The 23,686-nt window shown below is 45.7% G+C and overlaps 1 protein-coding gene across 1 annotated transcript; it reads left to right on the top strand.

Annotated features, from left to right (window-relative positions):
- Positions 1 to 24: 24 nt before the first annotated feature.
- HEMK1 (HemK methyltransferase 1, mitochondrial release factors N(5)-glutamine) lies at positions 25 to 20,481 on the top strand. Its single transcript, XM_073591603.1, has 11 exons — positions 25 to 305; positions 1,791 to 1,985; positions 3,485 to 3,576; positions 6,362 to 6,455; positions 8,737 to 8,859; positions 10,101 to 10,165; positions 10,792 to 10,841; positions 13,703 to 13,808; positions 16,973 to 17,068; positions 17,147 to 17,260; positions 20,021 to 20,481. Exons 1-11 carry the CDS (start codon positions 279 to 281, stop codon positions 20,067 to 20,069), a joined length of 1,011 nt encoding a protein of 336 aa, XP_073447704.1. The 5' UTR covers positions 25 to 278; the 3' UTR covers positions 20,070 to 20,481.
- The last annotated feature ends 3,205 nt before the right edge of the window (positions 20,482 to 23,686 follow it).

Here is a 23,686-nt window from a genome sequence, read left to right on the forward strand (position 1 = left end):
GCATGCGCGTGGTGCATTCTGGGAATACCTGCTCGGCTCAGTCGCAGGGCTCCGACAAAATGGCGCCCATAATGAAGACGGAAGCGTGTGTTCAAACAGGAAAGCGTATTCAAATTCGATATTTGTTATCTCAGTATGGTTTTGGAGTCGCAGTGTGTGCTGTAGTTTCAAGCGGTTTCTGAAAAGGGTTGATGGAATGACGTTGTGTGACTGTTTACATTAGGAACTTATGTGCAGTGGCTGAATGCTGGGGGTGACACCGGAAGTTTAGTGTTTCCATGTGTAGTGACCCCATTCGGTGGCAGGTATGTCATTGGAAAGAAGTGCAAACTGTGTGCTGGGATCTGAACCACTAGCCAAGGATTCCTGGGACTTGTAGTCCATCACCAGGCTCAGGCTGCCATGCTGGGACTTGTAGTACTTGTAGTGGATCCTCAGTTTTATTGCATACGGTGTCCCCTTGTGAGGATATGTCCCTTCACTTCCTGTTTTGGTAACCCGGTTGTCACCAGGACAGGATGTGATGGGCAATCTTCAATAGGGGCCACAGAGAGCAATACAAACCGCTTAGGGGAAGATCAGAACTCCAGTTGGGTTTGTATTGCGGTGTCCACCTTCAAGATTTTCCTTCACTATCTGTGAACAGTATTTGGGGGTCTTCCTGTCTGTGACCCCACTGGGGAGATTTTCCCCAATTTCCTGTCCTGGGACCCCCATATATGATAGGGTAGGGTTGCAATGGTTGTCACAAGGACAGGAAAGTCCATCACTTCCAGTCTAATTGAAAGCGTTAAGGGTTTTTTTTTCCCCTCCGTCTGTGACCCCATTGGGGAGATTTTCCCCCAATTCCTGTCCCTGGGACCCCTAAACATAATAGGTTGGGGGAGCAATGGTTGGCACAAGGACAGGAAGGTCCCTTTTGGAGAGATTTCCCTTTACTTCCTGTCTAATTGACAGCATTAAATTTTTCAATTTTTTTTTTTATGTCTGTGACCCCACTGGGGAAATTTTTCACCCACTTCCTGTCCCTGAGCCTTAACCCCCCTCCCTCCCTCGTATATGATAGGGTGGGGATGGGGGTGAAATGGTTGCCACAAGGACAGGAAGGTCCCCTTTGGAAAGATTTCTCATCACTTCCTGTCTTATTTGACAGCTTTTGGAGTTTTTTTTTTTTTTACTGTCTGATTTAATTGAGGAGATTTTACCTTACTTCCTGTCCCTGTGACCCTCTGTACATCATAGGATAGGGGAGGAATGGTTGTTACAAGGACAGAAAGGTCCCCTTTGGAGAGATTTATTTTTACTTCCTGTCTAATTGACAATGATGAGGTTTTTTTTTTGTTTACTGTCTGTGACCCCATTGGGGGGATTTTTCCTTACTTCCTGTCCCTGTGACCCTCTGTACATCATAGGGTAGGGGAGGAATGGTTGTCACAAGGACAGGAAGGTCCCTTTTGGAGAGATTTCCCTTTACTTCCTGTCTAATTGACAGCATTAAGTTTTGTTTTTTTTACTGTCTGTGACCCCCATTGGGGAGATTTTTCCTCACTTCCTGCCTTGGGGAAACCCCCCCCCCAAAAAAAGGGCATAGACAGGAATAAAAACAGAGGCCCTAACCCCACCCAGACACTTAAACTGTGGTCTGTGAGCCCCATGTGGCCCTTAGGTACTTGTATTGTGGCCCTCGGGCCCCAGTGTCCCCTCCATCCTAAAAAAAAAAAACATGAAGTTTGTCTTTGTAAATTTGTCAGTAATCTCTTATTCTCTCCTCCATGTTTGTTCCATTCCAGGCCATGAACGTCACCTCTTCCCTGCACCGCCTCCTCACCAGAGCGGCCCGCCTATCGTGTCGGAGGATCGGCTCCGCCGGGGCGACCGCTGAGACCTTAGCGCGGCATTGGCGGAATGTTTTCCAAGATGGCGGCGTCCCGGAGCCGAAGGAATCCAGCGAGATTCTAATAGCGCATGCACTCGGAGCAAAGACGGTAAGGACGACACGCACAGCGCGGAGCTCAACGTCCGTCCGCTGATTTCAAGTCAGGCTCTCCATTCATTTTTATATGACTGGTGGCAGCTGAATAGCCCCCCCCCCCCCCCCTGCTGCAACCTCTCATCTTCACTGATTGGCTACAAAGTTACAATGTTGCAGTCTGATCGCTGAGGGACCCCAATCACACCTCAGCGTTTTGTGGCTTGAAGCTCGAATCTCCAAAACGCTGGAGGGGAAAATAAATAAACAAATAAATTATTCTCGATGGAGACGCTTCACATCTCCACACCTAGACATCAAAAAAGTTCTGGAGCTTCATTTGTAGCTCGAATCGGGCAGATTGGTGTGTTTTTGGCCGCGTTTTTATCTCCATAGAAATTAATGGAAACAGGCCATTCGTGCTTTTTTTTTTTTTTTTTTTTGGTGCGAATTTGCGCGCTTTGTCGCACGTGTTTGCACGATTTTCTGCTCAGATTAAAAAAATTTGAAAATAAAAATTGTAATATATGAGTAAGTAAATGTAAAATAAATACACAAATAACTAAAAATCATCATAAATAAATATAATAAATTTAATAATATGTAATAATACAAAAAAAAAAAAAAAAAATTAACCCCCTAATCTTAAAAACTTAATAAATTATTATAATTATTATTAATAATAATGATAATAAATAAATGCCCAAACCAAAAAATGAATAATAATTATTTATATAATAAGTCATTTATTAATATTAATATTTTTAAGGTTAGGAGTTAAAGCGGAGCTTCAACCAAAAGGGGAAGCTCTGCTTATTTGCCCCCTTTGTATTTATATATGTATATATTTTAGATTTATTTATTCATTTATTATTTCTGTTAGTAGTAGTAGTAATAACACCATAACCATAAATAATAAATAACCCCGGCTCCTAATCCTAACCTTAACTGTAACCCCCTTATCATAAAGAAAAAAATAAATGAATAATTATAAAAGCTCATGGAAAAGCTAAAAAAGCAACACATGATGTAACAGATAATAGTTTTCTCTTTTGGCTAATAAAAAAAAAAAACAAAAACCGCAGCAGCTCAAAAACGCTGTAGAAAAATGCGCAAGTCGAGCATAAAAATGTGCAAAAAAAAAAACCGCCGGAAAAACGCTTCAACGATGCTACACTCAGGTGGTGTGAATGCAGCATGGATGGAAGAGGAGAGACTGAGGAAATGCTTCCTCCTGCCTGCAGCAGACTGATGACATCTCAGGCAAAGTCACTGGGTGGAGCTCAAGGACACCTTTTATTACGATCGGCTCCCCCGCTGCAGCCTCTCACCTTGTGACTGGCTGCAAAGCTACAATGTTGCAGTCTGATCTCTGGGAGAGGGGAGACTGAGGGAATGCTTCCTCCTGCCTGCAGCAGACTAGGTTGCTGTATATTGTGACGTGTCAGGAACGTATTCACTGAAGGTAACAAGATTCACTTTTCTGCTTTTTTTTTTTTTTTTTGTTGGCTGCAGTTTCGGGGTCTGGCCCGGCGCCTGGCTCGCTCCCCGGTCTCTGAAGATCAACTGAAGCGCATAGAGAAGATGGCGCAGGAGCGGCTGAAGAGGTAATGACAGAAAATGACAAGGAGAGACGGTCTCTGCTTCGTAGATTCAAGTGGCACTTTAAGGGTGCTTAAGGCATGCTAAAGTGGCCCTTCACTTCTTCTTATCAGATGTCATTTTAGGGCAATATGGTCGTCCGTTTTTAGGGTTCCGATAAATATACGTATTTTTTTTATTTTTTTTATTACATATATATTTTTTTTTTACTTAACATTTTTTTTTAAACACACTGTGACCAAAGCAATATAATAATATGATTTTTTTTTTTTTTTTTTTTTTACACATTATTGCTCGTTGCTATAAGCAAGCCTTTCACTGAGTGAAATCAATTCATTCAGTTTGTTTCGTTGTGATTGGCCACAGCTGATCACATGGCACAGATGGGCCCAGTCTGTACCTTGTGATCACTGTGACCAATCACAGCTTGCAACACAATTGTACACAATGGATGCCTTTCATTGTTTACAGCTGTCATGTGACCTGCTGTGATTGGTCACAGTGGTCACATGGTCCTGGCAGCAGGCCAGCACAGTGGTCGGTCATTGGCTGCGTCCAGTGGAAGATCGCACTGCTGCGTGGCCCCATAGCCGAGTGTAGGGCAGTAGTTCTGGACTCTGAACTCTCCTTTAAGCCTCACATCCAATCACTGTCCAGATCCTGCCGCCTCAACCTCCGCAACATCTCCAAAATACGCCCCTTTCTAACCAACGAAACCACAAAGCTCTTCATCCACTCCCTGGTCATCTCTAATCCTCGATTACTGCAACTGCCTTCTCATTGGCTTACTTCTGCATAGGCTCCTCCCCCCTTCAGTCCATCATGAATGCTGCTGCCAGACTCATCCACCTTACCAATCGCTCCGTGTCTGCTTCTCCTCTCTGCCAATCCCTCCACCGGCTTCCGCTCACCCAAAATAATTAAATTCAAAATACTAACAACTACCTACAAAGCCGTCCCCAAATCTGCCCCCAGATACATCACTAGACTAGTCCCAAAATACCAATGATTTATGATTATTATTTATATATTATCATTATTGTTAGTAATATTCTTGTGCGGGATTTATATTATTAACAATAATGATAATATATAAATAGTCATAAATCCTGTATCATAATAATAATTACAATAATAATAATATAAATCCCGCACAAGAATATTACTATTATTATTGATATTATGATACCGGATTTATATAATATTATACATGATTTATATATAATTTTTATATATAAATATTATTATTACTATAATTATTTGTTGTTATTATTATTATTATTATTATTATTATTATACATGATTTATATATATAGATATATTGTTATTATTATACAGGATTTACATGTTATTTAGCAGTATATATTATTATTTTACAGGATTTGTATATTAATATTTATATTATTATACACAATTTACATATTATTATTTAGGATTTATATATTATTATTATTATTATTATTATTATTATTATAATACAGGATTTATGATTATTATTATTTATATAATATCATTATTGTTAGTAATATTCTTGTGCGGGATTTATATTAACAATAATGATAACATATAAATAATAATCATAAATCCTGTATCATAATAATAATTACTATAATAATATAAATCCCGCACAAGAATATTACTATTATTATTGATATTATGATACCGGATTTATATAATATTATACATGATTTATATATAATTTTTATATATAAATATTATTATTACTATAATTATTTGTTGTTATTATTATTATTATACATGACTTATATATATATATTGTTATTATAATACAGGATTTACATGTTATTTAGCAGTATATATTATTATTTTACAGGATTTGTATATTAATATTTATATTATTATACACAATTTACATATTATTATTTAGGATTTATATATTATTATTATTATAATACAGGATTTATGATTATTATTATATAATATCATTATTGTTAGTAATATTCTTGTGCGGGATTTATATTAACAATAATGATAACATATAAATAATAATAATCATAAATCCTGTATCATAATAATAATTACTATAATAATATAAATCCCGCACAAGAATATTACTATTATTATTGATATTATGATACCGGATTTATATAACATTATACATGATTTATATATAATTATTTGTATATAAATATTATTATTACTATAATTATTTATTGTTATTATTATTATACATGATTTATATATATATATATTGTTATAATACAGGATTTACATGTTATTTATATATTCTTATTTTATTATATTATATTATTATTATTCTTGTGCGGGATTTATATTATTAACAATAATGATAATATATAAATAATAATAATTATAAATCCTGTATCATAATAATAATAATTACAATAATATAAATCCCACACAAGAATATTACTATTATTATTGATATTATGATACCGGAGTTATATAATATACATGATTTATATATAATTATTTTTATATAACTATTCTTATTACTATAATTAATTATTTTATGATTGTTTTTATTATTATTATAATACATGATTTATATATATTGTTATTAGAATACAGGATATACATTATTATTTTACAGGATTTGTATGTTTTTGTTTAATTCTATTATTATAAAAGGTTTATATATTTTTTATACAGGATTTATATAACACCAGTAGTTTGCACAGCACTTTATAATATATAGGGAGACAGTGCGGTGACAATACAATAATTGAATTGAATACACGAAGGTGAGGAGGACCCTGCTCCTCAGAGCTTACAATCTAATTAGAAGATGATGCTTCCCCATTGCAGGGTTCCTATTCAGTACATTATTGGAGAGTGGGACTTCCTGGATCTGACCCTGCAGATGAGGCCGCCCGTTTTTATCCCACGACCCGAGACGGAGGTAAGAGCGCCCCGCACGGGACGAACATCTAATATCACAGAAATGCCAGAAATGATAACATCAGTTAAAGTGAAGCAAACAAGTGTTTGTTATTTAGAGCCGGCAGCTGCTGGATGGCTTTTACCAGCAATGGGAGAGGATGTGACTCCAAAAAAAAAAAAAAAAGAAATTTAAATTGCCCCAGTGCCCGCATGCAAAGGTGAACGTGAACGCGCGGATCGGTCCCGCCCGCATGCAAACAGCGATCGTCTCACACATGTGAGGTATCGTCACGAATGCCAGATCATGGGTAGTCATTCTAGCACCGGACCTCCTCTGTATATATAAAGTGATAACCTGTAAAAGGCTTTTAAAGCGTCGCCTATGGATAGTAAAATTGGTGTCGAGCGCGCCCAATTTTTAGAGTGACGTGTTGGGTATCTATTAACTCGGTGTAATATCACCTTTTATATTTTACCATTAAAAAAATTGGGTTATATATTGTGTTTTTTTTTTTTTTTTTTTTTTGCATTATAATTCGTTAAAATTGTATTTGTTCCCAAAAAAAGCGTTTGAAAAACTGCTAAGCAAATACCGTGTCGCATAAAAGATTTCAACAATCGCCATTTTATTCTCTAGGGCCTCTGCTAATATATATATATATATATATATATAATTTCTTTGGGGGTTCTAAGCAATTTTCTAGCAAAAAAATACAGATTTTTGCTTGTAATCAGAAAAGGCCTGGTCCTTGTAAAGTGATTGTAAAGTTTTTTTTTTTTTTTTTGTTTTTATTTCCGCGTTGTTTGTACAGACGATGCCAGGAGATTACTCATCAGTTCAGGCTGTTGGCACTTCACTGGGCATTGTTTTATTAGCAGAGGAATTTCCACTTGTGTACAATAATAATTGCGCAATGCAGCGTTTCCATAGAACACTCTGTGTGCTAATGTCACGGATTTTTATTTGCTTTGTGCACTGGTCCAAACCATTTGGTGGAGGGGGGATTATGGTGTGAGGGGGGGGGGGGGGATTATGGTGTGAGGGGGGGGGGGTGGATTATGGTGTGGAGGGGGGATTATGGTGGGGGGTTGTTTTTCAGGGGTTTGACCCCTTAGTTCCAATGAAGGGAACTCTTAAAGCGTCATCATACCAAGACATTTTGGACAATTTCATGCTCCCAACTTTATGGGAACAGTTTGGGGACGGCCCCTTCCTGTTCCAACATGACTGCACACCAGTGCACAAAGCAAGGTCCATAAAGACATGGATGAGCGAGTTTGGAGTGGAGGAACTCGACTGTCCTGCACAGAGTCCTGACCTCAACCCTATAGAACACCTTTGGGATGAATTAGAGTGGAGACTGCGAGCCAGACCTTCTTGTCCAACATCAGTGCCTGACCTCACAAATGCTCTTCTGGAAGAATGGTCAAACATTCCCATAGACACACTCCTAAACCTTGTGGACGGCCTTCCCAGAAGAGTTGAAGCTGTTATATCTGCGAAGGGCGGAGCCAACTCAATATTGAACCCTACGGACTAAGACGCCATTGAAGTTGATGTGTGTGTGTGTGTAAAGGCAGGTGTCCCAATACTTTTGACAATATAGTGTTGTGCCTCAAAAGTCCCATTCCGGTGCATTTTTTCTTTTTCTTTTTTTTCATTTGTTGAATGTTTGGGGATATAGATAAAGAGGCTCCCTGTTTTCCTTCCCTGCATCAGGATATCGGTGACACCTTGTGAAGGGTGCGATTTGGCTTTGGTGACAGGATCATCCAGTGCCCAGGGCAAAGATGGCAAAATGCCCCCCCCCCCCTTCTTCATTAAGTGCGAACCTGTGAGGGGGAAGAGGAGAGAGAGCACAGCCCGCACCTCCTCCTGCCCCTCCCCTGCTCTTCTCGCTGCTGACAGATGTAGTGGTGCCGCTGTAGTTGAAGGAACTTGCAGCGCCCCCATCCATACAATACATGGTGTGCCCAGGGCAACCGTCCCTTCTGCCTACCCCTTGTCCTGGCACTGCCCACTGCAGGGGTTGTCCACAAGGGTTCAGTTAGTCCTTATATCCTCTCTCCGGCCTCCCCTCTAGTCTTGCACAGTTGTAGCGGCTCCTCTTCTGGGCTGAAACGGCTTCCTCTGATTTCACCGCACACTGTGAGCTTCTCACCATGTGCATTAGAAGCTGCAGCAAGTCAGATAAAGCCCCGCTTGAATGGCCAGATATAAACAGATTAAACGTCAACTTTAAGGCCGGCACTGAAAGGTTTTAGCTAATTGGTTTTTCTCTATTTGTTGGAATTCCCAGGAACTGGTCGGACTGGTTCTGGCGGATTGTCCGGGGTTGAGGCAGTCGCCTGAGCCCAGAATCCTTGAGGTGGGCTGCGGTTCTGGTGCCGTGTCCTTGGCTTTGCTGCGGAACGTTCCCCAGGTAATGTAGAGAATTGTAAACCAAAGAGGAAAATGTCATATATATAGATGGCCAGTCCTTAGATGGGCTGCATTTGTTTTCTTTTTTTAAGCCCCCCCCCCCCAGTGATCCTGCTGATAACACACTTCCTGTCCTATAGTGACAACACTTCCTTATCCTACTGTATCTATGGAGCAATGTTGTCACCCTAGGAGAGGACTAAAGAACACTCTCACCCCTTCCCTCTATAACAATGGTCTATAAACTGTCGCCCTTTGTTTGCCTTTATGTGGCCCTTGGGACACTATTCCTCCCACTGACACCAATGATGGGGCACTATTCCTCCCACTGACACCAATGATGGGGCACTATTCCTCCCACTGACACCAATGATGGGGCACTATTCCTCCCACTGATACCAATGGTGGGACACTATTCCTCCCACTGATACCAATGGTGGGACACTATTCCTCCCACTGATACCAATGATGGGGCACTGTTCCTCCCACTGATACCAATGATGGGGCACTGTTCCTCCAACTCACACCAATGATGGGGCACTGTTCCTCCAACTCACACCAATGATGGGGCACTGTTCCTCCAACTCACACCAATGATGGGGCACTGTTCCTCCCACTGACACCAATGATGGGGCACTGTTCCTCCCACTGACACCAATGATGGGGCACTGTTCCTCCCACTGACACCAATGATGGGGCACTATTCCTCCCACTGACACCAATGATGGGGCACTATTCTTCCCACTGACACCAATGATGGGGCACTAATCCTCCCACTGACACCAATGATGGGGCACTAATCCTCCCACTGACACCAATGATGGGGCACTATTCCTCCCACTGACACCAATGATGGGGCACTAATCCTCCCACTGACACCAATGATGGGGCACTAATCCTCCCACTGACACCAATGATGGGGCACTATTCCTCCCACTGACACCAATGATGGGGCACTGTTCCTCCCACTGACACCAATGATGGGGCACTATTCCTCCCACTGACACCAATGATGGGGCACTATTCTTCCCACTGACACCAATGATGGGGCACTATTCCTCCCACTGACACCAATGATGGGGCACTATTCCTCCCACTGACACCAGTCCAAAAGAAGCACATCCAGTAAAGTATAATGGTAGCAGTAGTATGTGTGTATGTGAGGGATAGGAAGGGGGGACCTGGATATGATATCATATTTTCCTTCTTATTAATGTGTTGCTTGTCTTGTGTTTGTCTCAGGCTCGTGTTCTGGCCATAGATAAAACCGAGGCGGCTGTGAATCTCACCAGAGATAACGCCGAGAGGTAAGTGACCGAGGATAGCGACAAATGAGCGGAGATTTCAGATAAGGATTTTGATTTTGTTAGGTTTATCCCTTTGATTGCCGACACCTTAGATTCCTCTACAAATCAGGTTCAGCCTCCCCCTTACCCAAATTAAAGTAAAACTCCACCTAATATATATTTTTTCTTATGGATCCCCATGTAAATGGATCAAACACATACTTTTTAATATATAAAAATAACCATTTAATATGTGGGCAAGGATTCTCCAGGCACTGTGGGTTAGAGTTTTCCCTTGAAGATCAAGGTCAGGACTTGAGGATAGGGTTAGGGACCTCCCCCAAAGGTCAGGAGGCATGCCATCAAAGGTCAGGAGGTGTGGCTTACTTCCGTCCAGGTGTGCTTACCAAGTTTTCTTTGCAGAAAAGAGCTCAATCTTTCTCCTCCCCACCCGCCTCCCTAGCTGTGTGATTCCTCTTTAAATGTTTGCGGTGCCGTTCCCCTTGAGGAGATAATTTACATTTATTTTTGGATAGCGGATACCTGTAGAGAAGAAATTTGAAACATTGATGACAATGAATACATAAATGGAATGATTGGGGATTTGTGTTATTGTCCAATGACCTCTCTCTGTTTATGTTCTGCAGACTCAATCTACAACACCAAATCCAAATTCTTCAGCAAGACATATTGTCAGGTTAGACTTTCTGCCTCCAGCAACCCTTCCCCCGCCTCCAGAAACCCTTCTGCCTCCAGCAACCCACCCTCTGCCTTCCTCCACCTCCAGCAACCCTTCCTTCTGCCTCCAGAAACCCTTCTGCCTCTAGCAACCCTTCCTCTGCCTTCCTCCATCTCCAGCAACCCTTCCTCCATCCCTAGCAACCCATCCTCCACCTGCAGCAACCTTTCCCATGTCTCCAACAATCCTTCCTCTGCCCCCAACTTCCACCTCCAGCAACCCTACTTCCACCTCCAGCAACCCTACTCCCGCCTCCAGCAACCCGTCCCCCTCCTCCAGTGACCCCCTCTTCTGCCTCCAGCAATCCTTCCTCCGCCTCCAGCAACCCTTTTTCCGTCTCCTCATTTCGCCTCCGGCAACCCTTCCTCCACCTCCAGCAATCCTTCTTACGCCTTCAGCGACCCTTCTTCTTCCTCCTCCTTCTGCTTGCAGCAACCTTTTTTCCTCCTCCTTCCCATTCTAGCAAACCTTCCTCTGCCTCAAGCAACCCTTCTTCCGCCTCCAGCAACCTGTCTTCCACCACCTTCTTTCGCCTGCAGCAATCCTTCCTCCTCCTCCTTCCGCCTCCAGCAACCCTTCCTCTGCTTCCAGCAACTCTTCTTCCACCTCCAGCAACCTTTCTACTGCCTCTTCCTTCCACTTCCAGCAACCGTTTTCCTGCCTCCTGCCTCCTGCCTCCAAAAACCCTTCTTCCTTTCCTTCCTCTGCTTCCAGCAACCATTTTTCTGCCTCCAGCAACCCTTCTTCCTCCTCCAGCAACCCTTTTTCCTTTCCTTCCTCCGCTTCCAGCAACCATTTTTCTGCCTCCAGCAAACCTTCTTCCTCCTCCATCTGCCTCCAGCAACCCTTCTTCCACCTCCAGCAATCCTTCTTGCGCCTTCAGCAACCCTTCTTCTTCCTCCTCCTCCTTCTTCTGCCTGCAGCAAGCCTTTTGCCTCCTCCTCCTTACACCTCTAGCAAACCTTCCTCTGCCTTAAGCAAACCTTCCTCTGCCTTAAGCAACCCTTCTTCCGCCTCCAGCAACCTGTCTTCCACCTCCTCCTTCCGCCTGCAGCAACCCTTCTTCCTCCTTCTTCCACCTCGAGCAACCCTTTTTCCTCCTCCTTCCTTCCTCCACTTCCATCAACCTTTTTCCACCTCCAGCAAACCTTCTTCCTCCTCCTTCCACCTCCAGCAACCCTTCTTCCGCTTCCAGCAACCTGTCTTCCACCACCTTCTTTCGCCTGCAGCAATCCTTCTTCCTCCTCCTCCTTCCGCCTCCAGCAACCCTTCCTCTGCTTCCAGCAACTCTTCTTCCACCTCCAGCAACCCTTCTACTGCCTCTCCCTTCCACTTCCAGCAACCGTTTTCCTGCCTCCAGAAACCCTTCTTCCTTTCCTTCCTCCACTTCCAGCAACCATTTTCCTGCCTCCAAAAACCCTTCTTCCTTTCCTTCCTCTGCTTCTAGCAACCATTTTTCTGCCTCCAGCAACCCTTCTTCCTCCTCCAGCAACCCTTTTTCCTTTCCTTCCTCCGCTTCCAGCAACCATTTTTCTGCCTCCAGCAAACCTTCTTCCTCCTCCTTCTGCCTCCAGCAACCCTTCTTCCACCTCCAGCAATCCTTCTTGCGCCTTCAGCAACCCTTCTTCTTCCTCCTTCTCCTTCTTCTGCCTGCAGCAAGCCTTTTGCCTCCTCCTCCTTACACCTCTAGCAAACCTTCCTCTGCCTCAAGCAACCCTTCTTCCGCCTCCAGCAACCTGTCTTCCACCTCCTCCTTCTGCCTGCAGCAAACCTTCTTCCTCCTTCTTCCACCTCGAGCAACCCTTTTTCCTCCTCCTTCCTTCCTCCACTTCCATCAACCTTTTTCCACCTCCAGCAAACCTCCTTCCTCCTCCTTCCGCCTCCAGCAACCCTTCTTCCGCTTTCAGCAACCTGTCTTCCACCACCTTCTTTCGCCTGCAGCAATCCTTCTTCCTCCTCCTCCTTCCGCCTCCAGCAACCCTTCCTCTGCTTCCAGCAACTCTTCTTCCACCTCCAGCAACCCTTCTACTGCCTCTCCCTTCCACTTCCAGCAACCGTTTTCCTGCCTCCTGCCTCCAGAAACCCTTCTTCCTTTCCTTCCTCCACTTCCAGCAACCATTTTCCTGCCTCCAAAAACCCTTCTTCCTTTCCTTCCTCTGCTTCTAGCAACCATTTTTCTGCCTCCAGCAACCCTTCTTCCTCCTCCAGCAACCCTTTTTCCTTTCCTTCCTCCGCTTCCAGCAACCATTTTTCTGCCTCCAGCAAACCTTCTTCCTCCTCCTTCTGCCTCCAGCAACCCTTCTTCCACCTCCAGCAATCCTTCTTGCGCCTTCAGCAACCCTTCTTCTTCCTCCTTCTCCTTCTTCTGCCTGCAGCAAGCCTTTTGCCTCCTCCTCCTTACACCTCTAGCAAACCTTCCTCTGCCTCAAGCAACCCTTCTTCCGCCTCCAGCAACCTGTCTTCCACCTCCTCCTTCCGCCTGCAGCAACCCTTCTTCCTCCTTCTTCCACCTCGAGCAACCCTTTTTCCTCCTCCTTCTTTCCTCCACTTCCATCAACCTTTTTCCACCTCCAGCAAACCTCCTTCCGCCTCCAGCAACCCTTCTTCCGCTTTCAGTAACCCCTCCTCAGCCTCCAGTAACCCCTCCTGTGCCTCAAGCAACCCTTTCTCCACTTCCAGTAACCCTTCCTTCACTTCCAGTAACCTATCTCCCTCCAGCAACCCTTCCTCTGACTCCAACAACTCTTCCTTTGCATCCGCCAGCCTTTGTTTTGCCTCCAGCAGCCCTTCCTCAGTCTCACCCCCCGTCTCTAACACAGACCCCGCAGAGCACCTCCTCGCCCTGGGCCCTGTGGACATTTTGGTCAGTAACCCTCCCTACATATTCACAGAGGACCTGTCTAGTTTGGACCCGGAGATCTTAAGGTGAGGCCCTTTTTTCTGTACATCCATCTGATTGTATCTACTGCTAGTAAATCAAACACAGCTGGACTGTCTGATTTATTCTAGAGAACTCTTTACCATTCTGGGAGCTTGGCCCCGTTCATGACTTGAGGGGGGATCATTGATGCCTGGACGCTTACACTGAATTTAGCAGTCGGCGCTGTGCCTTTCTCTGACCTATAGATGGCACTGTGGCTTTCTGTATCTTTACACAGCACCAGATGAGCGAAAATATGAGAATTTCAGCAACAGTATTGGGATCCTCCTGTACTGCAGGAAAGGGTGATAAGTTCTAAACCCCCCCACTACCCATCCAAACCCTCCCCACCTGTAAACACTTACCTGACTCCATGTCACCAGCGATGTCCCCCCGACTCCAGCACCGCTCCCCTCAATTAGTGCTTTCACAGGAGACACTGAGGGCCGTGGATTTGTTTAAATGCCAGGCAGTTCTCTCCCTTCAGATGACTGCAAATTCTACTTTAACCACTCCAGCCCCGGAAGATTTTACCCCCCTTAATGACCAGAGCACCTTTGCGACTGCGTCGCTTTAACTGACAATTTTGCGGTCGTGTGACGTTTTACCCAAACAAATTTGACGTTTTTTCCCCACAAATAGAGATTTCTTTTGGTGGTATTTGATCACCTCTGCGGTTTTTTATTTTTTGCGCTATAAACAAAAAAAGAGCGACAATTTTGAAAAAAAAAGCATTATTTTTTTACTTTTTGCTATAATAAATATCCCCAAAAAATATATACATAAAAAAAACGAATTTCTTCCTCAGTTTAGGCCGATATGTATTCTTCGACATATTTTTGGTAAAAAAAAAAAAAATCGCAATAAGCGTATGTTGATTGGTTTGCGCGAAAGTTATAGTGTCTACAAAATATGGAGTTAGATTTATGGCATTTTTATTATTTTTTTTTTTTTTTTTTTTTTTATTAGTAATGGTGGGGATCTGCGATTTTTATCGGGACTGCGACATTACGGCGAACAAATCGGACACTTTTGACACTATTTTGGGACCATTAACATTTATACAACAATCAGAGCTAAAAATAGCAACTGATTACTGTGTATATGACATTGGCAGGGAAGGGTTTAATCACTAGGGGGCGATCAAGGGGTTAAGTGTGTCCTAGGGAGTGATTCTAACTGTAGGGGGGGGATGGGCTACCACTGACATGACAGAGTTCACTGTTCCCGATGACAGGGAGCAGTAGATCTCTGTCATGATGCTATATAGGCATCTCCCCGATCTGCTTCTCCTCGCTGAGATCACGGGCCGCTGGCGGGCATTGGACATTCTCGTACAGGGACATCAGTTTGCGCAGGAGTGCCATTCTGCCAACGTATATCGGCCTGAGACGGTCGGCAAACGGTTAAGGAATGAAATGTTTTTAAGGCGGAGCTAAACCCTTCTATCCCTTTCAGCCAAGGAAGCCACCATCTTGGCCTCTCTTTGATCTGAAGTTGCCATGGTGCTGCACATGTGATCAGTTATGACGCCAGCCATTGGATGCTTTGCCAGTTTGGTTGAGGACACAAGCAAATATGACAGTTGGCATTCCTGGCATGCTTGTGATGTAACTGTTTTTTAAAACCGTTAAATCGGTTGGTTTAGTTCCACTTTAACCTCTTCCCGACCTCTTCAGTGAGGGCTACAGTGTGGTTTCATAACTCTGGGATGGCGCTACCCGCACGCCCCTGCGGTGTGCATTGGCAGGGATCTGTGATCAGCTGTGTCCTTCGAACGCAGCTGATTCACAGATTGGGGTAAAGAGCCAATCACAGAGGTTCTTTACCATGTGACCAGCTGTGTCCAATCACAGCTGATCACAGTGTAAACAGGATTTGCCGGTTATCGGCATTCCTCTCCTCACGCTGACAGTGCATAAGCGGCAATCCACACAGGGGACATCTGCACTGATAATCAGGGCACTGATCATCCATGACCTAAAGATCAGTGCAGATCCAACAGTGCCCATTAGTACTGCCCATCAGTGCAGCCTCATTAGTGCCCATTAGTGCAACCACCTTAGCACCCATCAGTGCAGCCTCATTAGTGCCCATCAGTGCAGCCTCATTAGTGCCCATCAGTGCAGCCTCATTAGTGCCCATCAGTGCAGCCTCATTAGTGCCCATCAGTGCAGCCTCATTAGTGCCCATCAGTGCAGCCTCATTAGTGCCCATCAGTGCAGCCACCTTAGTGCCCATCTGTGCAGCCTCATCCGTGCAGCCTCATCTGTGCCCATCCGTGCAGCCTCATCTGTGCCCATCCGTGCAGCCTCATCTGTGCCCATCCGTGCAGCCTCATCTGTGCCCGTCAGTGCAGCCTCATCTGTGCCCGTCAGTGCAGCCTCATCTGTGCCCGTCAGTGCAGCCTCATCTGTGCCCGTCAGTGCAGCCTCATCTGTGCCCGTCAGTGCAGCCTCATCTGTGCCCGTCAGTGCAGCCTCATCTGTGCCCGTCAGTGCAGCCTCATCTGTGCCCGTCAGTGCAGCCTCATCTGTGCCCGTCAGTGCAGCCTCATCTGTGCCCGTCCGTGCAGCCTCATCTGTGCCCGTCAGTGCAGCCTCATCTGTGCCCGTCCGTGCAGCCTCATCTGTGCCCGTCCGTGCAGCCTCATCTGTGCCCGTCCGTGCAGCCTCATCTGTGCCCGTCAGTGCAGCCTCATCTGTGCCCGTCAGTGCAGCCTCATCTGTGCCCGTCAGTGCCTTCACATTAGTGAAGGGGAAAAATTACTTATTTACAAAATGTTATAACCAACTAAGAAAAACTTTATTTTTTTTTAAATGTTGATCTTTTTTTGTTTAGCAAAAAAAATAAAACCCAGTGGTGACCAAATACCAGCAAAATAAAGCTCCGTCAGTCTCAAAAAAAAGTATTAAAAATGTCATATGGTTACAGTGAAGCATGACTGCGCAATTGTCATTCAAAGTGTGAGAGCGCTGAAAGCTGAGAATTGGTCTGGGCAGGAAGGGGTGACAGTGCCCGGTATTGAAGTGGTTAGGAGGAATTGACAAGTTTTAGAGATATTATTTATTTTTTTTTTTACTTACACTGGATACCCCGTGACCTGGTTGGCTGAAAACTTTCGCAGACATCTGATTGGGTAACACCATGCTGGTTATAACTCTTCTAGGTATGAGGACCGGGCAGCATTAGACGGGGGCCCTGATGGAATGGATGTGATGAAGGCTATTCTACGTCTTGCACCTCTCCTGCTGAACCCGGGAGGGTAGGTGAGCCCCACCCAATACTGCCCAACGATTTCCATATCAGGGCCGCATATGACCCAAATCTTCTACATTCCCAGATCCGTCTTCCTAGAGGGAGACCCCCGACATCCGGACATGGTGGAGGAGTGGCTGAAGAACCATCCCGAGCTTCAGCTCCAACTTCTCAATGTGGTGAAAGATTTCTGCAGCAAGTATGTCTGTCCGGGACACACAGAATACATAGGGGGCGGGGGCGGGGGAAGAGGGGTTAGGGGGTCCAGTGCAGAGATAAGAACCCTTCGGAGGGGGGGGGGGGGGGGGGGGGGGGTTGGGGCACCATAGGTTTGTGGCCAAGGGGAAGTGGCCTATCGTGGTACCAGGAGGGTATTACCATTGCCTGATGATTGGTACTTTGGTTGCCATGTTGCTCCTTTTTTTTTATTTAAAAGTGACAACCATCAGACAGCACAAAGTGTGCAATAATCATATATAATTATAAAGAAAACAAGGAAAAGACTATCAGTTTCCTTGTAATGTGTCACTGTCATCAGATATTTGCTTTCATGTAAACTGCTGATGGTGTCAGTGTTGCCCTTCTTTACCTTGCCGGCTCAGAGGTGACACAACCATGTAAATCCCATCTACAGTCTGATCACTGGGGGAGGGGAGACTGAGGAAATGCTTCTTCCTCCTTCTACAAAGTTACAATGTACAGTCTGATCGGGGGGGGGGGGGACTGTATAGGTAGTAGCACTGACTTTTTTGTTTATATGCAGGAGTACTTGTACTCCTGCAAATGCTCCCGATGCTTAGCCTGATACCTGGACACTCAGGAATGATCGGTGTGGCGGTGGGGGAAGTTAGAATCACGGTCTCCCTGTGTGGCTTTCAATAAAGCAGCCGAGAGCCGCTCCTCCTCCTCTCCTCCCACCGCGGCTGTCGGCTGCTTAATTGAAAGCCACACAGGGAGACCGTGATTCTAACTTCCCCCACTGCCACACCAATCATTCCTGAGTGTATCCTCTATCCTCCTGGTCCTCATCCGGTCTCCCCCCGGTCCCGCCCCTGCCTGCTCCTCCGGTCCTCTCCTCCTGTCCTCCCCCTGTCTGCTCCTCCCCCTGTCCACTCCTCTGGTCCCTCCCCCCGTACGTTCCTCTGGTCCCTCCCCCCCGTACGTTCCTCTGGTCCCTCCCCCCCGTACGTTCCTCTGGTCCCTCCCCCCGTACGCTCCTCTGGTCCCTCCCCCCGTACGCTCCTCTGGTCCCTCCCCCCCGTGCGCTCCTCTGGTGTGTCCCCCCCCGTGCGTTCCCCCCTGGTCCCTTCCCCTGTGCGCTCCTCCGTCCTCTCTCTCCCCCCCCCCCCCCCCCCGCCTGATCCTCCGGTCCTCCCCCTGTCCTCTCCCCCTGTCCTCTCCTCCTGTCCTCCCTCTGTCTGCTCCTCCCCCTGTCCGCTCCTCTGGTCCCTCCCCCCCGTGCGTTCCTCTGGTCCCTCCCCCCCGTACGCTCCTCTGGTCCCTCCCCCCCGTACGCTCCTCTGGTCCCTCCCCCCCGTGCCCTCCTCTGGTGTGTCCCCCCCCCGTGCGTTCCCCCCTGGTTCCTTCCCCTGTGCGCTCCTCCGTCCCCTCTCCCCCCCCCCCCGCCTGCTCCTCCGGTCCTCCCCCTGTCCGCTCCTCTGGTCCCCCCCCCGTGCGCTCCTCTGGTCCCTCCCCCCCGTGCGCTCCTCTGGTCCCTCCCCCCGTACGTTCCTCTGGTCCCTCCCCCCCGTGCGCTCCTCTGGTCCCTCTCCCCCGTGCGCTCCTCTGGTCCCTCTCCCCCGTGCGCTCCTCTGGTCCCTCTCCCCCGTGCGCTCCTCTGGTCCCTCCCCCCCGTGCGCTCCTCTGGTCCCTCCCCCCCGTACGTTCCTCTGGTCCCTCCCCCCCGTGCGCTCCTCTGGTCCCTCCCCCTCGTGCGCTCCTCTGGTCCCTCTCCCCCGTGCGCTCCTCTGGTCCCTCTCCCCCGTGCGCTCCTCTGGTCCCTCTCCCCCGTGCGCTCCTCTGGTCCCTCTCCCCCGTGCGCTCCTCTGGTCCCTCTCCCCCGTGCGCTCCTCTGGTCCCTCTCCCCCGTGCGCTCCTCTGGTCCCTCCCCCCCGTGCGCTCCTCTGGTCCCTCCCCCCCGTGCGCTCCTCTGGTCCCTCTCCCCCGTGCGCTCCTCTGGTCCCTCTCCCCCGTGCGCTCCTCTGGTCCCTCTCCCCCGTGCGCTCCCTCTCCCCCGTGCGCTCCTCCGTCCCCCCCCCCCGTCCGCTCCTCCGTCCCCCCCCGTCCGCTTCTCCGGTCCCCCCCCCCCCCCCGTCCGCTTCTCCGGTCCCCCCCCCCCCGTCCGCTTCTCCGGTCCCCCCCCCCCCGTCCGCTCCTCCGTCCCGTCCCCCCCCCCGTCCGCTCCTCCGTCCCCCCCCCTGTCCGCTTCTCCGGTCTCCCCCCCCCCCCCCCCGTCCGCTTCTCCGGTCCCCCTCTGTGCTGAGGCTACAGTGAAAGGGACTGGGGAATCTCTATCCTCAGTCCCTTTCTCTGTCTCAAAGGAAAGATGTCGGGTCTGTTCACCAAAGCCCCCCCAATAGGGTTGAATAAAAAAAAAAAAAAAAAAAAAAAAAGGAATCGTACTAAAAATTACTTTCAAAGTAAAATTGTAAAATAAAGAAAGCATTGTGTAAAAAAAAAAATTAAATTAAAAAAGAAGAAAAAAAAAAAAAAAATATATATATATATATATATATATATATATATATATATATATATATATATATATATATATATATATATATATATATATATATATATATATATATATATATATATATATATATATATATATATATATATATATATATATATATATATATATATATATATATATATATATCTTTAACACTTGCTGGTGACCAAACAGACTGTATTACTAAGTTGTGACGGCTGAATCCTGTGTGTCTGCTCTTCACAGGGCGAGATTTATTCACCTGCAGAGGAGAGATGGGCCCTCGTCTTCCTGAAGATACTCAGATACCCACCTGGATCTGCTTGTCCATTGCAGGGCGTACTGGGAGGAGGAGGAAGAAGAAGGAGAAGAAGAAGAAGAAGAAGAGGAGGAGGAGGAGCTCAGCGGGATGAGAATCACAATGTCAGATTTCTGCATTCAGCAGTACAGGGTGGAAGCTGTTCTGGGTGTCCTGACCCCTCCCCCCACCCCCCCAGAACATTCAGAATTTAAATAAAAGACTTTTGGTTTACATCACAGACATTACAGATCGTAGTTTGGATAACCCATCCTCCACCTCCTTTTTTTCCAAGAATCTAAAGCCAAGCCATTGCAGAACACTTCTGTTTTCCATTCCATATAATACTAGAAAGTAACAGATGTGACTTTGTATCTCTGTATGAAATAAAGTTGTGGAACAAAATAAAGCCGGGTGAGTGCTGCTCCGCCATTCATAGGAAGCTTTGTATTCTATGAATGACTACAAATCCAATACGGCACAAGTGTCCATATCTTGGGGATAAACGTACGGTGCCATATCCATATACAGTATCTCACAAAAGTAAGTACACCCTCACATTTTTGTAAATATTTCCTTCTATCTTTTCATGTGACAACACTGAAGAAATGACACTTTGCTACAATATAAAGTAGTGAGTGTACAGCTTGTATAACAGTGTAAATTTGCTGTCCCCTCAAAATAACTCAACACACAGCCATTAATGTCTAAAACGCTGGCAACAAAAGTGAGTACACCCTTAAGTGAAAATGTCCAAATTGGGCCCAAAGTCTCAATATTTTGTGTGGCCACCATTATCTTCCAGCACTGCCTTAACCCTCTTGGGCATGGAGGTCACCAGAGCTTCACAGGTTACCACTGGAGTCCTCTTCCAATCCTCCATGATGACATCACAGAGCTGGTGGATATTAGAGACCTTGCGCTCCTCCACCTTCCATTTGAGGATGCCTCACCGATGATCAATAGGGTTTAGGTCTGGAGACATGCTTGGCCAGTCCATCACCTTTACCCTCAGCTTCTTTAGCAAGGCAGTGGTCATCTTGGAGGTGTGTTTGGGGTGGTTATCATGTTGGACTACTGCCCTGCGGCCCAGTCTCTGAAGGGAGGGGATCATGCTCTGCTTCAGTAGGTCACAGTACATGTTGGCATTCATGGTTCCCTCAATGATCTGTAGCTCCCCAGTGCCGGCAGCACTCATGCAGCCCCAGACCATGACACTCCCACCACCATGCATGACTGTAGACAAGACACACTTGTCTTTGTACTCCTCACCTGGTTGCCCCCACACACGCTTGTCACCATCTGAACCAAATAAGTTTATCTTGGTCTCATCAGACCACAGGACATGGTTCCAGTAATCCATGTCCTTAGTCTGCTTGTCTTCAGCAAACTGTTTTCGGGCTTTCTTGTGCATCATCTTTAGAAGAGGCTTCCTTCTGGGACGACAGCCATGCAGACCAATGTGATGCAGTGTGTGGCGTATGGTCTGAGCACTGACAGGCTGACCCCCCACCCCTACAACCTCTGCAGCAATGCTGGCAGCACTCATATGTCTATTTCCCAAAGACAACCTCTGGATATGACGCTGAGCACGTGACCTCAACTTCTTTGGTGGACCATGGCGAGGCCTGTTCTGAGTGGAACCTGTCCTGTTATACCGCTGTATGGTCTTGGCCACCGTGCTGCAGCTCAGTTTCAGGGTCTTGGCAATCTTCTTATAGCCTAGGCCATCTTTATGTAGAGCAACAATTCTTTTATTTTCAGATCCTCAGAGAGTTCTTTGCCATGAGGTGCCATGTTGAACTTCCAGTGACCAGTATGAGAGAGTGAGAGCGATAACACCAAATTTAACACACCTGCTCCCCATTCACACCTGAGACCTTGTAACACTAACGAGTCACATGACACAGAGGGGGGAAAATGGCTAATTGGGCCCAATTTGGACATTTTCACTTAGGGGTGTACTGACTTTTGTTGCCAGCGGTTTAGACATTAATGGCCGTGTGTTGAGTTATTTTGAGGGGACAGCAAATTTACACAGTTATACAAGCTGTACACTCACTACATTGTAGCAAAGTGTCATTTCTTCAGTGTTGTCACATGAAAAGATAGAAGAAAATATCTACAAAAATGTGAGGGGTGTACTTACTTTTGTGAGATAATGTTTAAGGGTTCTAAGTAATTTTCTGATTTTAACTTTCTCTTCTCCTAACAAACTGAATGGGTATGAAGAGTTTTGGATTGCTGCTCTGGTCCCTGTATCCAAGTCCAGTCGCTCGCGGTAAAAGCTCGTCCCAGCTCTGCATATACTAAGAGAAAAAGTTCCGATCGCCGCACTCCGGCTAAACCTGTTGGTCATGCAAGTAAAAGCAGCCTCCGCTTGGCTCCCTCCGGGCCATGCCTCTCCGACGCATTTTGTCCCATTGGGGTGAAATGCGTCAGTAGGCGTGGCCTGGACAGAGCTAGGCGGAGGCTGCTTTTACTTTCACGACCAACGGGTTTCTCCAGAGTGCGGCGATCGGAACTTTCTTCTCTCCTAACAAACTGAATGGGTACGGATATTTGTCCCGTTCATATCCGGTCCACAATGGGAGATGCTCACCGATCCCCTGCTAAATGAAGTAGAGGCCCCCCCCCCCCCATATGAAAGGACCTGAAATATTATACTATTGCTTTCTTCTGGTGCCTGTGAAGTTTGTTTCTCACTGTAGTAGATACTCTATTGATTATAGATCGGGCTCCACTGATCAGCTCTCCTTGCTGAAACCCCCATGATGCTTTGCTGCGCACTGATTCAGTTGGAGGCTTTCTAATTCTATTAGTCCCTTACAATTAGACACGTGCAATTCGTTTTGTTCCGAATTCGTTTTTTTTAACGAATTTCGACAAATTCGGAAATATCCGAATTAACGAAAACCCGTTTAACGAATTTTTCCGAATATTCGTAAATTCAAAAATAAGAACGAAAAATTCAAAGAACGAATATCCGAAAATTTGAAAATCTCAAATAATAATTACTTAATAATAACTTAACTATTATTAACTGTTAAATTATAGGTGTTGGAATTTCCTTTCAAATTTGGCTGCTAGTGAACGTAACGAATACGAATTTATCCGAAGTTATGAATTATCTGAAATAACGGATGCCGCATCTAAAACAAATGAAATATAACGAATTAATAATAATAAATAATAAAAATAAAAACTTTTTAAAAATATTATTATTATATATTATTAATTTGTTCCATTCCATTTGTTTAGATGCGGCATTCGTTATTCCGGATAATTCGTAACTTCGGATAAATTCATTTTCGTTCACTAACAGCCAAATTTGAAAGGAAATTCCTATACCTATAGTTTAATAGTTAGTTATTTTTGAATTTTCGGAAAAAAAAACAAAAAAACAATGAAACGAAAAAGAACAAATTTTTCGGCGGTGCACGTGTCTACTTATACGATTATACGGATTGGGTCCGTTCCTAAGAAGTCACGGATTCTATGCCCTGCACTGATTATATCAGCTGTTTCAGGCTTCTTGGAGCTGTGATGGAATGGAACCTTCTGTTCTGCACTCTGCTAATTGTGGAAATAAATGATCTCTGATGATCCACAAT

Source organism: Aquarana catesbeiana, linkage group LG07 (genome assembly GCF_042186555.1).
Source record: "Aquarana catesbeiana isolate 2022-GZ linkage group LG07, ASM4218655v1, whole genome shotgun sequence".
Taxonomy (NCBI): domain Eukaryota; kingdom Metazoa; phylum Chordata; class Amphibia; order Anura; family Ranidae; genus Aquarana; species Aquarana catesbeiana.